This window comes from Sinocyclocheilus rhinocerous, unplaced genomic scaffold (assembly GCF_001515625.1).
Source record: "Sinocyclocheilus rhinocerous isolate Xijiao unplaced genomic scaffold, SAMN03320098_v1.1 scaffold1322, whole genome shotgun sequence".
Classification (NCBI taxonomy): Eukaryota; Metazoa; Chordata; class Actinopteri; order Cypriniformes; family Cyprinidae; genus Sinocyclocheilus; species Sinocyclocheilus rhinocerous.
This window is the reverse complement of record NW_015657497.1, coordinates 642140-658011: the sequence shown is the minus strand read 5'-3', so window position 1 is coordinate 658011 and position 15872 is coordinate 642140. Positions and strand designations below refer to the sequence as shown.

General features: G+C 36.5%; 1 protein-coding gene across 1 annotated transcript in view; it reads right to left on the bottom strand.

Moving 5' to 3' along the window:
* LOC107721159 (protein FAM19A5-like) overlaps nucleotides 1–13804 on the bottom strand; it is a 177424-nt gene extending 163620 nt beyond the window's left edge. Inside the window, exon 1 of the mRNA XM_016529031.1 lies at nucleotides 13539–13804. Coding sequence (XP_016384517.1) covers nucleotides 13539–13650 — 112 coding nt within the window. The 5' untranslated portion in view covers nucleotides 13651–13804. The remainder of the gene's footprint in view (nucleotides 1–13538) is intronic.
* Between the last annotated feature and the right edge of the window lie 2068 nt (nucleotides 13805–15872).

Genomic DNA, 15872 nt, shown 5'->3' with positions numbered 1-15872 from the left:
AATAAATATATATATATATATATATATATATATATATTTTATTGGTCTTCCACTGGGCTCACTTATACTGTAGTTTTCTCTGTACATTAGTCTGGAATTGTAGACATTTTCTTCAACTTCTGACATATCTGCATTAAAAGACTCATATTAGTTTAAATACAAGTCCCATGCTAGCAAAGTGCATTCACATAGCCTGAAGTTTGCAGTCTTTGTTCTGCCTAAATTGGGTTTGAAGCTGCCAGTGAAGTTCAGGCAGGCAGGTAATCCCGGAATGCAAATTGCCTGGGAAAAAAAAAAAAAAAAACTATCTATTGCATCTTTAAATAAATGAATGGACGTTTTTGAAAGGGTCAGGTCTCCCATTCTCCCAAGTTTACTGTGAGTTTAATGGGATTAGAATAGCATGCAAACTCACCATCTTTACTTGTTTGAGATTACATAAGGAGTGAGGGAGGATGGGGGGTCTGCAGTCTTTGTATTTGTTCAAACACTACCAGATTTCTTCTACATGCCAAAGGATCAGTTTTGTTACATTATTCAGAGGCTGCAAGACTCCACTTTGGCATGCCTCAAAATTTAACTCAATTAGGCCAGGCTAAGAGAGAGTGGGACACAATAGACTATCTGCACTGCGTGCACATGTGACTGCAGACTGAAATTAAGGGACTAGCAGTATATAGCTCAGTATAAATCCACAGCAGACTGAATCTGCACATGCCTTTGCCTCTTCTGTCAACACAGACTTAAGTTTATTCAAAAATAATAAATAAATAAATAAACACATTTTAAAAAATGCAATATGTAGGAGCACAGATGGACAAATACATTTTTTTGACTCCATATCTGAAGCTGTTCTACTCCTAAACTGTTATCACAATACCAACCTAGCATTCACTAGCACTGGTAAATAAATTGGACAAGCTTTTAGAGAACAAATGCGTGGAATTATTAAAATCAAATAAAAACAAATATGACTCACAAAATAAAAAAATGGACATGGTTATCAGTACATAGTTTAAACTTTGGTTTGTCTCTCACCCAAAGGTATTGTATGGCTTTGTAAGACTCAGAATACAGCTATTATGTAATTTGTGTACAGTTTAATTTCTATTCATTCATTCATTTACTTAATTATTTCACAATTCAACCTATGTTCGAATGGACTTTTTTTTAATGGAAAAGTGCATGCTGAATATTCTGCCCTAATGTCTTATGTGCTGAGGTGAGAAAGTCAAAAAGTTTGGAAGAACATGAGTAAATGATGACAAAATGTCCATTTGTTGAATGAACAATATCTTTAGACCTAGGAAAATAAACTAGCTTTTTAACTGTCAGGCCACTTACTTTGTTCCATTTTTGAGTAAAACGCGAAGGGTATTTTCCCAAGGTGATGCAGTTACAATTCCCATTGGTCCGTTTAGACAGATTGACAGATCTGCAAAACTTAGACTTACACTGACTGAAATATAATTGTCTTGCTTGGCATGCGTGTGAGCAGTAGAGCAGAAAATGGAAGCAAAATTTTGGCCCACCACACCCCCTGTCCTCCACCCCCTTTACAAAACAGAAGGGTATGTAGAACAGGCAAAGTGGAAAAGCTTCCTCTCAGCTCTTTGCTTTTAAAAATAACAGCCATTTTGGTTAAAAGGGCTGAGCAGAGAGCCAGTGATGTATAACCAAGACCTTGCATTTAATTAAGCTGGCCTCTTCCACTTTTCTGCAAGCATGCATAATCATTTCATACACCGTGATATCATCTGCCTAATGCGCTATTTTACCATACAGTTAAACCTGGGCGATAAATCTCGCGCAGCTTTCTTTTAATAGATGCAGGCTGAATAATGCGTGCATTAGATTACCGGCCCAGCGTTGTGTGTGAGAGGAAATGCTTTACATTGATTAGGGCCACCTCTCCCAGCGGACACCATCTTTATGCCCCCGCTGAGCTCCTGGCCAATTGTTTGTTTCATTTCTTCTGCATCAGATAATGCATTCGATGCACAACACACATGAATATCTGCATGTGAAATGTATCCTGGCACTGCAAAAAGTGAGGGTTTGCCCTGCCTTCTAGTTTAAGTCTGAATAAGGTTTTTTTTAATGGTGCATGACACTGCATGACAAATTATATTGTCTTGTAGGTCAAGAGTTGACAACACTCTTATCTCTGCTTCCTTCAAGCATAGCTGCCCTTTGTTTTAGCATTTGCGCTCCTGCAAAGGGCTTTGTTTGCAAATATGTGGTAGACATGCTTCATCTTATTATGGTAATTACAAACAAAATACAGAAGTCATTCGGTGGCAGTTATTAACCCCTGAAATTCTATTTCACATTTTGTTTCCACACTGATTATTTTTCTAGATTCTGTCGACATGACTTAACATATCATGCTGGGCCACGGTCGCAACGCTCCGCCGTCCTGCTCATAAGATTTTGAGAACAGTGGCGATGGATTTGTTAATTACCACTTCGACATCTGTCTTCTGTGTGGGAAGGATTAGCAAGGAACAACAGCCATATTCTGATATCCCCCCTGATTTACACAGATTATGACAAACGTCAAAACAGCTCCATTGATATTAATGAATACCAGGTCAAACTGAACAGTGTAGTTAAGTTGTTTGCTTTAACATGTACATTAATCAACATCAAGATTTTAAAATTTAAATGAAAATATAAGCATATATCTTACATATATCTCATTGTCCTTTTTGCCTTTTCTAATTCATGTTAAATAGTCCCGTAACACTTTATTTTGATAGTCCACTTTAGACATTCAACTACCTATAAATAACTTTGCAACTACATGTCATCCAGTCACTGCTGGAAAGGGGTCAAATATGCAGAAGATGCTGGAAAACCAAAGAATGTGCAGGAGCTGGAGGATTTTTCTGAAGAACAGTGGGCAGTTAAACTGCTCAGAACAATCAAGGGATTCATGAACAACTACATGCAACATAAAAAAAATAAAATCAGTCGAGGATCATCCAGGTAATGACACGCATTGTTAAAGGGGTCATATGATGTTGCTAAAAACAACCATTATTTTGTGTATTTGTAATGAAATGGGGCGTGTTAGAACGAGCCGTTTTAGGTAGGCGTGGCTGACTCTTAACTTTTATGAAGAATATCTTTTTGGATTTGAGACTTTAGTCTTTGCAACTTTACAGATCTTCTTTATGCACCAAGAGCTTGTAACACTCCAAAGAGAAAGGAAAAATTTTAATCGCATCATATGACCCCTTTAAGGTGTCATTTTTCTAAATATTATTTATTCAGTCTTGTGGAGTATATGTAAACATCTGTTATGTGGAATAGTTTATTCAGGACAGTAAAAACAAAACAAAACAAAAAAAATTAAGTAAGTAACATTTTGCATATTCTGCAAGGGGTGTGTAAACTTATGACCAGAACTGGGTTTTAGTTCTCAGAAACAGTAGGATCTCAATAAGTGTGACTTAGTCATTGCCAAACATTGCTACAATGTTACATTACTGAGCACTGAAATATTCAAAGACTGAAGAAAATTTAAATAAGCAGTCACGTGCAAAGCATGGCCTCCAGTCTTGTGCTAGAGCTCTATGAAATCCAACCAGTGTCTGACTACTGACATTGACAAATTAAGTAATTAAATTTATGCAATCTTTGTGCATGGTTAGCCTTTGAATGCTGCCAATGAATGCACAAACTCTGGAGCAGGCTAGTTGAGATATTAGATTGCTTCTGAACTGACAAATCATGGTCACACCATATGCATATTTAAATTAAGATAACAGTAGATTTCAATGTGCACTGGCTTTCAAGCTGTTGGAATCACTTCTATAAAGAAAAATACACACATTGTTTACAGTGGCAAGAAGATTAGTTTCATATAGCACAACCTACCAAAGAGTTATAAAAAAAGTGCATGAGATAAATCAATATGAGGTCGTTTAGTGTGGAGTAAATTAAGTTTGTCCCACAGAGATTAATAATAGCCCAAATTTTGTGTTGAGAAGTATGCAACTTCTCTAAGCAGCTGGACTGATGATTTTTACTTGGCGGATGGATATGAAAACATTGACAATGCTTTTAACAACTATTTGAAGTTTTGAGACTTTTGAAAGTTGCAGCACAATAGCAAGGCAGAGTCTTGAAACAGAATGCATTAAAGAATGCATTAATTTTCCTGCCAGTGTCGTATAACATGTTTTAACAAGATCACAGTTGTTATAATGTAATGACTACTGCAACCCACAAGTGCCCCTCATATAATTCACATGCATGGCAGAGATACAATAGAATATTTTACGCGGCAGTGCCTGGAGGAGGGTGGAAAGAGACAGTCTTAGCTTCGGGAAGCCAGAAATGAGGCTTAACAAAGTCATGTTTTATCAGCATGAATATATGCTGGAATTACACAGCTTCAGTTGAACAAATATCTCTGGGGTTCATTTCCACTGTTGCTAGGGGTTGCCAGCCCTCTTATACAGTAATAGAGAGTCATTTCATATTTAAGAAAACAGAATTGTGTTCAACTTGACCATATTTTTTTTTACACACTGAAAATGCTACAGTATTTAATTGCTTTTGAATTAGATTTGTGAAGTGTAAAAAGTGAAAAGTACAAATTAGAATGAAAAGCAAATGTTGTAAGATGGGTTTTAAATCTAGACACGTAACATTGGCTATTTAAATGGCTATTCTTGACAGCAGGATCAAGGAAGATGAAGGCAGCTACTATTCAGGCCTGTTTACAGAAAGACAGATATTTGCCACTGAATTTGGCCAAGGAGCACTCTGGAGAGATTGCCACACACTAGGCTCATGGAAAACCTGTAGAGGTAAGACTACAGGTTTAGACTACTTCTTTTTGCCATGTTCAGAGCGTGTGTGGTCAGTGGGCATGATGTCTGAAGTTGAGACTACATTCAGCTTGTGTGCTTTTTTTTCCTTTTCTTCATTGGTCTGAACAGACAAAACATCTGCCAAACATTCATGTTCGTCTAAACAGACCTTTACTCAGTCTACGTTGTATCAGTTTCTTGTGGATTTTTACTCTGGATTTGTTGCTATTTTAATTAAAAAGACTAAAACACAAATAACTAAAGCTGAACTGCAGTCTGTTCATCTTGAAATACTTACGTACAGTCACAATTGTGTAGTGCCATTTAGTGTAACTGATTATGTGTGTTAGATGACATTAAAATTCCTTTATTGAGCCTGATCCTTACTAGATATTGTAGCTCTGTTCCAATCCCTATTGAGTTTTATACTTAGGAAGTATTTTAAGCCACCACATACTGTCTCTTGGTATTAAAGCTGTTTAAAAAATAAGCAACCAAACTATGCTGATTTATAACCTTCTTATGGCCAGCATCAAATATACCCTTTGTGATCCAGGTGAACCCAGAATGCATTAAAAATAAGTTAAATCTAATTGAAATTGCCCAATAATCTCATGTGCTATGTATTTCTGGGCTTATTAGTGTATCATGTTATTAGCTTAAGAACATGCTACTGTCAAACTCTATTGGAAACAACTTTAAGTGTCAGGCCCTGTCACATATGCAGCCTCAGTCCTCCTGGTCCTCCTCCGAGTCTACACTTCGCCACATCGGCTGCTAGATTGGTTATTAGTCTTCTGTGAAGTCTTCAGTGAAAATTTCGGGAAAAGGGTTCATCAAGGGTGCATGGCGGCTACAAAGGAGGCACTCTTGAGTATGCCACTGAAACCTAAAATAACAAATTGGACACCTTAGCATCTTGTGGACCACCAGACCACAAATTTATATCAAATGTGCCATTTGGGTCAAAACATTTTCACCAACCTAAGTTAGAACAGATAAATAGTACCACAATGTCACTGTAGCAAAAATGGCTCAGGAAGACTGCAGTATTATGGAGAGCCGGTTACAGTCAAGGAAAGAACAATAAGTAAAAAAAAAAAACTATAGTATTAACTATAGTATCATTATATTTATAAAATAACAGTGACTTTATTATTAAATACCATAAAACTTGTTCATTGCTAGTTCACCTTATGCATTAACTAATGTTGACAAGTTTAAATTTATTGTAAACTGTTACCATATATTGGATAAAACTTTATTTTACAGTGGCTTCGTTATACATGGTACTAAATGAAGTAATAACAGTAAATTATACATAATTACAAGCAGCTACCATAAACCAAACCCTAACACTGTAGTTAGTACATGTTGTGGATCAATATAACACAGTACTTATTTGTGTAATTACACTGTAATAATGACACCTTAAAATAAAGTGTAACCTAATATTGCATTAGCCTAATGTACTAGTAATAGGCCATATTAATATGTAGTTAATATTAATATAATATTTATACATATACATACATTTATATTAATACATATTAATATAAAGTCTTTAGACTATGAAAATAGACTTAGTGGCAGGATTACTTGAGTCAACACCTGCTAGATGGACTGTCGAACAGATGCAGTTGGTTCTTAGTCAGTACACTGTACATCAGGCTGTTGTTTGTTGTGATATAGGGTTTAAAAAATTATCAGGACAAGTAACAAACCCTGTAACTCTGATGAAGATGGGCTTTGAATGTGTAATCATGTTGTTTGTAGTATGTAAACAGAAGTTGCTAATTAGTAATCATTGAATACATCGAGTAATAGTCAATGAACACAATTCACATTGTGGCATGCTGCACATTAATGTGCAGTGTGGAAATCCATGCACAACTGCTGCTTGCAATCAATTTTGGATTTTCAAATGTTATCAGATAAAAAAAAAATCTGGGAAAATTAGGAGATTTATATTTATTTATTTAGCTACTATACAAACACTTTACAAATGTACTTGATCTGGGCTCAAATGCATCGTAAGCTAAGTTGATCGTAGGGACTGTAGTACTATGTTAATACTATTAAATGTTAGTGTCTTTTATCATTGTATAGTATCATCATTATCATCATTTTCATGCACAATCCTTCCGCCAAGCAATATGTCATTAGCTTAACTGTAGGTTGTTTATAATTCCCAAGAATGCTGCAACTCTGCACAACAATACAGAATTGTGATGAAATCACAAGTGTCTGTATATTATTGGACATAAATGCAATATTATTGGCATCTGTCATTCTTCGTATATTCCCCACACTTAAGTGCATGTGCTTGCATCTTATTTTCAAATATTTTCTTTTACTGAATGTCAGATATGTCGAGATACTACTGTCGCTGTGATGTTACTACATCCCATTCATATACAGTAGCATTCTGTGATCCATCAAGCCAGGAAAGCTTCTGAATCATGTTTCTGAGATGTCTTGTCAGGCTCAATCATGCATCACAGTCTGGCAGCCTGTTAAGGTTTTGGCGAAAGACAAATTTGATTGAATGCAGTTGACTTCCACACAATTACCTCTTCTCTAACATGCATGTGTTGAGTAACCCACTCTTTCCTTCAGACAAGTACCTATATGACTTCAAGATAAATGCACCTGCCTTTTTATAACATTTGTTTTTGTCTCCAATGTGGACTCGTCTTTTCTGACTGTATTAGGATTTTTTTTTTTTTTTCAACAAATGGGTCAGTGTTATCAGGATGTTGTCAGGACGTCAAACTAAATGTTATATGAGCCGTTTTATTTCACATTTTACATTGTTGATTGTCACTGTAATCTGTAATCACTGTAAATTTAGTTATTTTCTAGCAATAAACAATTAATTATAAAAATAAATTGATTTAACTTAATAATAATAATAATAAAGAGTAATGGAACACCAAAATGTGCCCTTTTTGTGGAAAGTTAAATTACCGTTACATGTTAATTCCCATGTTTGCTCATAGCGGGGCGGCACATTTTTATCCATCTGTTTCAGTCTTACTGTCTGGTTTTCTCTCTTACTTCTTTTTTATCTTTCATCCACTTCTCAGCAGTGTTTCCACCCCAGACATTTCCTGTCACAGCCCGTGAGCGACCACGCGTTGATGGAGCCCTCCAGGAATTCAAAATGCCAGGGTGGCATTTTCTTTCAAGCAATTGGTTTCCTCAATAATAAAGAAGTGGAGTCATTTTAACAGTCCGCCACAAGTATGTTAGTAGTCTTTCCTGTCTTTCTACACCCCTCAAGCAGTGTGTGTGGGTTTGAGGTTACAACTGATCATTAAAATTCACACCCTCATCATTACAACAACCAAGAATGGAGCCAGATTGTTAACAGCACGCATGTCCCCTTAAATGAAGAAGACCCTTGTGTGAAATGTCAAAAGTGATGTTTTATGCATGCTACTGTGCCTATTAAAACTAACACCAAATTTAAATTAATTTATGGTATAACATGCAGATTTAAACAGCAATTAGCGATCAAATTTATGAGAGCCTGGAGGAGATGTCTGGCAATCAGGTTCACATTAATAAACACTTAGCATGGCATGTATTTTATTTTATCTATCTATCTATCTATCTATCTATCTATCATCATCAGATTTCTTATGAAATAGCACAGAGCAAAAAAAAAATAAGTCTCTCTTTAACAACAGGGCAGTTGTTAAACAAAGTCTCAATTTACCAGCACATGGTAAACTGAATGGTTTTCTGCTAGCCATCAAATCTTTGATTTTTCTACAGACCATTGGTTACACTTTATTTTGATCCACTTTAGACATTCTACTAACTGTAAGTAACTTTGCAACTACATGTCAACTAACTCTCATTAGAGCATTATAGACTCTTAGGTTAGATTTAGTAGAATAAGTTGCCGTACTTGCAAAGTTACTTATAGTTAGTAGAACGTCTGTTGAGCGACCATCAAAATAAAGTGTTAGTAGATATTAAGCAGACAGTCTACTAATACTCTAATGACTGCTAGTTGACATGTAGTTGCAAAGTTATTTATAGGTAGTTGAATGTCTAAAGTGAACTATCAAAATAAAGTGTTACCGGACCATTTTCTGAAGAACAGACAATAAAAAATGGCCTCCTGTCACTTTTAAGATAATTACACCTTGATAATTACATTACATTTGTACAGAACGTAATGTTAAGTACCATGAATTGGAAGCGAACACTGATAGTGAAACATTATGTTATCCAGTCACATTAGCATACTGAAACAAACTGTTGTATAGTATCCCTTATCCCTTGTATAGTATCCCACACAGTGCATACAAAAACAAATCCATTAATTTACATTCAGTAGCATTATACAGCTCCAGTATGATATAGTTCCACTCTTTCTACAATGTTTATCAAAATGTTTAAGTTTCACAATGTGTTACATGCATTTTAACTTTGCAAAGATCATTTTTTCCCTTGCACAAAAGTGACGACTATGGACAAAATACTTGTAAGTCCTCGGAGCTGATACAATATTCATCCATAAAGATGCCTTCGTATTTGTAAGATTTTCATGATTTGCTCACTAGGCCAGACAGAAAACTTGACAAGTTCCACAAGCCCACATCTTTACCCTTTGATGCGGACAGTGGTTAAATTACTCGTGCACTGGAAAGGGCCTTCGGGTAGCTTTAAAATAGCCAAGGATATTTTAACGACTCAATGCTTATTGTACCATATAATACGGCATTTATTTTTCTTTCCTTTTTTTTTTTCTTTTGCTTTACAACTAAAACATGTCAAATGGGAGTCTTTAATTACCAAAAATGGCTTCTGTTTATGCCCTTAAATGGTTTTGACACTGACCACATACCAAGAGTATACATGTGTGCATGTGTCTATTTGCGAATGTTTGAGCAATGTGTCAGACTACATGGGCTGTTTTCATGGGGGATGTGTGAATGTACTGCAATGCATTGTGGGATGCTTTCAGTGGGCGGGGCTATGGCAATGCGGGTCGGGCCTGTAGCAGGTATGATTCATCAGGGCACATAATTGACCCTGTGGGAGGCGTGATGGACGAGACCATGGTGTGCTCATCTCTTTTTATTCTGCTCTTCTTTTCCTTTTTGTTTTACTGCTTCCCTGTTTTAGCTCGCTTTCTATTAGTATTTGTTTTGCCTCTTTTTATTTGTTCACAGGAACATAGCCAATGAATATTAACACACACACACACACACACACACACACACACTCTCAGTCACAAAGCACCATATGCTTTCTGCAACATCTGATTTTAATGATGGTCAGGCTGTCTGAGCATTTGCAGAAATATACAATCATAAAAACACACTACATCCTAATGACATAATAATCACTTTATATAAAAAAATAATATACTGGATGTAATCAAAGTGTTTTACTGCACATTTTATGTGTATATTCTGATCATTACTCTGAATAATAGATTATGTGTGAATTATTTTATATTTATATAAAATATATGTATTTAAATATTATATAGTCATATACTATACTTGGAATATTATTATTGCACAAAATAACAAAACAATTTGAATATAGTTTTATAGTTACAGTATTTATAAGAAAGAAATACTAGAACAGTTAATATATTACTAAATACATTTTTATGTTTACAGAAAATAAATTATGCTTGCCCATGCAGAACTCACTGTCATTATGTTAGCGTGTTCTGGGTGGTTTTTAGTGTGTTCCTATGCGGTTGTTAATACTTAGGTACACTCTGTGTGAGCAATATTCGTATGTGACAGTAATAGTGGTATTTGCATTAGCAAATACCATTGATTAATTAATAAAATAATACTTTTTATAAGAATTAATATTCAGTACTTGTTAATCTACAGGTTTAAGTAAGAATCTCCTAAAGTATTGCAATTATTCTGCGTTTCTACACCAACTGGAACACAAGTTTGAACAATGCATTTGTGGATCTAACATGGAGGAACAAACGTATGTCGAGTAGCATCCAGAGGAGGGAGCCAGCAGACAGAACAAAGCCCTCCCCATATCATTCATTAAACAGTCATTACAAACAGTTTTTGTCATCCTATCATATTGCTTGATATTAATTTGTACAACTGCAGTACAGCCTGAGTACCATTCTGCTATCACTAACCTCAACTAACCATATATTTCCTGCTTTTCGAAACAAACAATCTCCTGTACAAGGATGACATTTGTAACTGATACGTTGACGATATTTTGCTGGGAGATGCTAATATAAAGAGGCAGCGACTGCATGACTCACTAGTGGGAATGCAGACCTAATTTCGGTTGTGTTTGTGCATTCATCACACAAGGTTCGCTATAAATAAACAAATCAACTATACGAACTTGGTTTGTGTCCCTGCGTTTATGTTTTCGATCTCCTCTGCGAGTACTACCAGCTCGAGCTGTGAGGTGCCAGTCTGGGGTCTTGACAGCAACTCAGACATAGATGTCGTGTGGTGGGCAGCCCATCTAGATGAAGATTAATATCACAGACAACAAGCAGGTTGGGGCAGAGCTGCAGAAGTTGATTTGCTCAGATAGACACAGAGAAACAGACACCCAAATAAAAATTGAATAGGCTGCTAACCACAACAAACATCCAGAACATTGATTGTAGCCAAGCAGAGAATAAATCATGCCATGGCAGGAGATCAATTGAGTGAATGTAGAAACATCTATGCACATATTTACATTCATATTAACTCAGATGAGAACTGCAGGTACAGTGGCAGAGGTTAAACATCCTCTTAGAAATAATGCCACCCAGCCAGGCCTGGGACAGAAAAACAGTGCTACATTTCTAGACATACTGATTCAGAAGTGTGAGTGTCTTTTTGTTAATTTCATTAATTTTTACCTGTATGTGTATGTGTGTGTCTTCTAGTACAGTCATGTGAACTTCTACTGAAGTACTGACTACAGAAAAAAAAGTCTTAAAGGGATAGTTCACCCAAAAATGTAAATTTGATGTTTATCTGCTTACCCCCAGGGCATCCAATATGTAGGTGACTTTGTTTCTTCAGTAGAACACAAACGAAGATTTTTAACACAAACCGTTGCAGTCTGTCAGTCTTATAATGGAGGTGAATGGGAATCACGGCTTTGAGAGTAAAAAAAAACATACACAAACAAAACCAAATTAAACCCTGCGGCTCGTGACGATACATTGATGTGCAAATACACAAAACGATCGGTCTGTGCAAGGAACTGAACAGTATTTATATCGTTTTTTACCTCTGATTCACGCAATGTCTGAACTGTTCTGAGTGGCGGCGCGTCCTCCTGAGCGCGTTTTCAACAGCAGGCGCGCGAGGCATCTTCTTCTTCTTCTTGCTTTACGGCGGATCGCAGACTTATAAGTGCATTACCGCCACCTATCTCTCAAATGGACCATTGACACTCTATCTACAATCTCAATTAGGAGTGTCAATCTGCGATCTGAGTCTGCGATCCGTTCGGACATTGCGTGAATCAGAGGTAAAAAAAACTATATAAATACTGTTCAGTTTCTTGCACAGACCGATCGTTTTGTGTCTTTACACATCAATGTATCGTCATGAGCCGCAGTGTTTAATTTGGTTTTGTTTGTGTATGTTTTTTTTTACTCTCAAAGCCGTGATTCCCATTCACCTCCATTATACGACTAACAGACTGCAACGGTTTGTATTAAAAATCTTTGTTTGTGTTCTACTGAAGAAACAAAGTCACCTACATCTTGGATGCCCTGGGGGTAAGCAGATAAACATCAAATTTTCATTTTTGGGTTAACTATCCCTTTAAGAGAGTCAGACAGCAAAAATAAAAAGTGCCATTTAGTACCATCTTGGCTCAAATAATGAATCAGCTGAGCTTTTTATGGGCTCAGAATATATGTGTAACAAGATGTACAAAAGTGGTTTCAGATTACATATTTCTTAATACTAAAGTCAAAATGGTCTGGATCAGACTGTTCTCGGACATGTTGGTCTGGATAGGTCTACATACTATTTTGCAACTAGGTATAGTAGTAATGTGGTTTCAGAGGAAAGGTATTTTCTTATGAATATATTATAATATAATATAAGGTATTTATGAATATTTATGTAACAGTTATAAGATTAGAAATTGTGTTATAGATAGATAAGACTGTAACAGTGCAGTGTATACACAACTGTCCTTGCCCCTGTGTTTCAGCTTAAAATGTATAAATAAACACCATGGACAGACCTGATTTCTCTGGGAGGTTTCAAGATACCAATCGTGTTTGTGTGTTAATGAGAGGGGTTGTGTGAGTTTACCTTTGCATGTCTCTGTGTTTGCATGTCTGTACTTGTGCATTATTATTATTATTATTATTATTATCATCATCTTATTTTTGCAATTAGATGAAGGGATTTCAGATATTTCAGACTTTCAGATTTTTTCTCTTGATTTCAGTGGAGTCTGTTAAGGAAAATACTACCATCCAGCAGATACATTTATAGATCATAAATACACATTCCCTGCCCTTGAGTAGCAAGTTAAAGATATACTTATACATGGTCTTGTATAGGACATGCTTTGGCAATTCCGTTTCCATGAGCTCATCTCTCCTGAAGGTTCCATGATTTTGTTTGTACGTGTGAGTGAGTGACACGACAGACAGTATACATTATCCTTAAGGTCACATCAATGAAGTGTTACACATTCTTACACACGTAGAAAACTCACCGCAGTACACGATCAGAAGCGCCGTCAACAGCAGCACAGCCCAGAAAGTTGTCGACATCTTCGGCCAGTTAATCGCATCCTTACGCTTAATCGATCTGACCGCCGGAGCCATGGAAACGCGTGTCTTGAAATCGGAGATAAATTCAGCGTTACAAACCCTCCCGTCCTCTGAGGAAACGTCTCTCTCCACGAGTGATTCTTAAAAAGGACATTTTGAAAACGGACCGCTCATTTCCAAAGCCTCTCAGTAGTCTTTAAGTCCAGTAAATCGAAAATAAAGTCTCTAGTTGACGCGTGATCGATTCAGTGTTCAGTATCCTGGGAAATGTATAATCCAAAAAAGGCGCGTGAATTCAGATTTTGTCATAAATATTAAACTGACGACTGCACAGTTTCCGTCACGTCAAACCTCCGTATAGAGAAACCAAAATATACTCGGTAAAGATTAAATCATTTATGTCGCAACGCCGTGAAAACTAGCTAAACTGCTCAGTTGGTCTGTGAGGACGTGTTTGATTTCTCTCAGACTCCCAGAAAAAAAGATCCCATCGCAAATCTTCTGGATTTGGAAAATATTCGCTAAGAGGGGATCGATGTCCCGATCAAGAGAGGAATATAAAGAGCTGTGAGCAGATGAAATGGAATGATCTAGAGAGCTCTGAAGCTGCGCAGACCGATACGTGAACTGAAACTTCGGGCCGCCTCAACTTTTACTCACACTGCATGCGAGCGACGACGCGAAAAACACTCCCCCGTTATAATTAAGGATATTAAATTCAGTAATGCAGACGTCTTCCTTGATTACAGCTGGAAGGTTCTCCTTTTGACGCGTCAAGCTGGAGAGCAGACGTGTATGTTTTTTGTTTTTTTGACATACATATTATTTTACCCCATCACATTTTTATCTTTATCTTTTATTTTATCAATCAGTCTCGTATGCTGAATTATTCGTGATGTGTGGTTAACAGGTTGGTTGTGTGTGTGTGTGTGTCCACATGGACTTAGTCCAAACATAGTCCATTTATGGTGTTTTTTTTTTTAAATCTAAAAATGCACAAAGTGTAGGGTTGGTGTAGGGTGATAGAAAAAACAGTTTACGCCTATTTTACAGTATAAAAACCATTACGCCTATAGAGAGTCCCCGTGACTATGCCCGCAACGCCTTAATATAAAATTAGATTTCTACGGTGTGTTTAAATAAAAAGTAAAAAAAAAAAAAAAAAAAAATCACAGAGCAAGAATTCTTCAGCACCAAAGGATCTGGACAGCTCCCACCCACACTATAGTCATTACAAAGTGGCCATATTAGGAATCTTAGTCACTCGCAATGCAACAACAACAACAACAAAAAAAGTGTGTGTGTATATATATATATATATATATATATATATACACACACACTTTTTTTGTTGTTGTTGTTGACACGAGTCCCCATGAGTCTGTGTGTATTCAGGTTTAAGTCCCCACCAGAATAGAAAAACAGGTACACACACACACACACACACACTCTCTCTCTCTCTCTCTCACACACACACACACACACACACAGATAGATAGATAGATAGATAGATAGATAGATGTACTGTACACCATAAAACAGAGGGCCACATTTTTTTTTTTTTACCTTAAAGAGACATTTATACCTTGTGTCATAACATTGGTGTCAACCCAATTAAAATATTCAACAGGTGTTAGATAAGACAAATATATTCTAGATATGGCCAATTTCTAATGAGTGTAGAATTACAATAGCGGGAGCTGTTCATGTTGTGTGGTGCTGAAACCTGTTCTCTGCATGCAGAGAAGCGTTACTATAAGCAGTGTGTGTCTGTGTGTGTGTGTGTACTGGTTTATATATCCTGGTGGGGACTTAAACCTGACTACACACAGACTCATGGGGACTCGTGTCACGGTGGGGACCTAAATTGTGGTCCCCACGGGTACAAAAGCTTATAAATCATACAGAATGAAGTTTTTTGAAAATCTAAAAATGCAGAAAGTTTCCTGTGAGGGGTAGGGTTGGTGTAGGGCAATAGAATATACGGTCTGTACAGTAGAAAAACCATTACGCCTATGGAGAGTCCCCACAAGGATAGCTGACCAGACTGTGTGTGTGTGTGTGTGTGACATCATAATGTTCTTTTATTTTACAGAATAATGAAATATGAAAAAAAAAACTACATAAAGCTCGCATATATTGCAAACCTGTCTGATCCCCCCCACCCCCATTCTGACTGATGCCTTTATTTAATTACAAACTTTAGATTTAAAATCATTTGAGGGGGAAATAAGATGTCCATTTCAAAATTATAATTACTAGTTTTACACATTCAA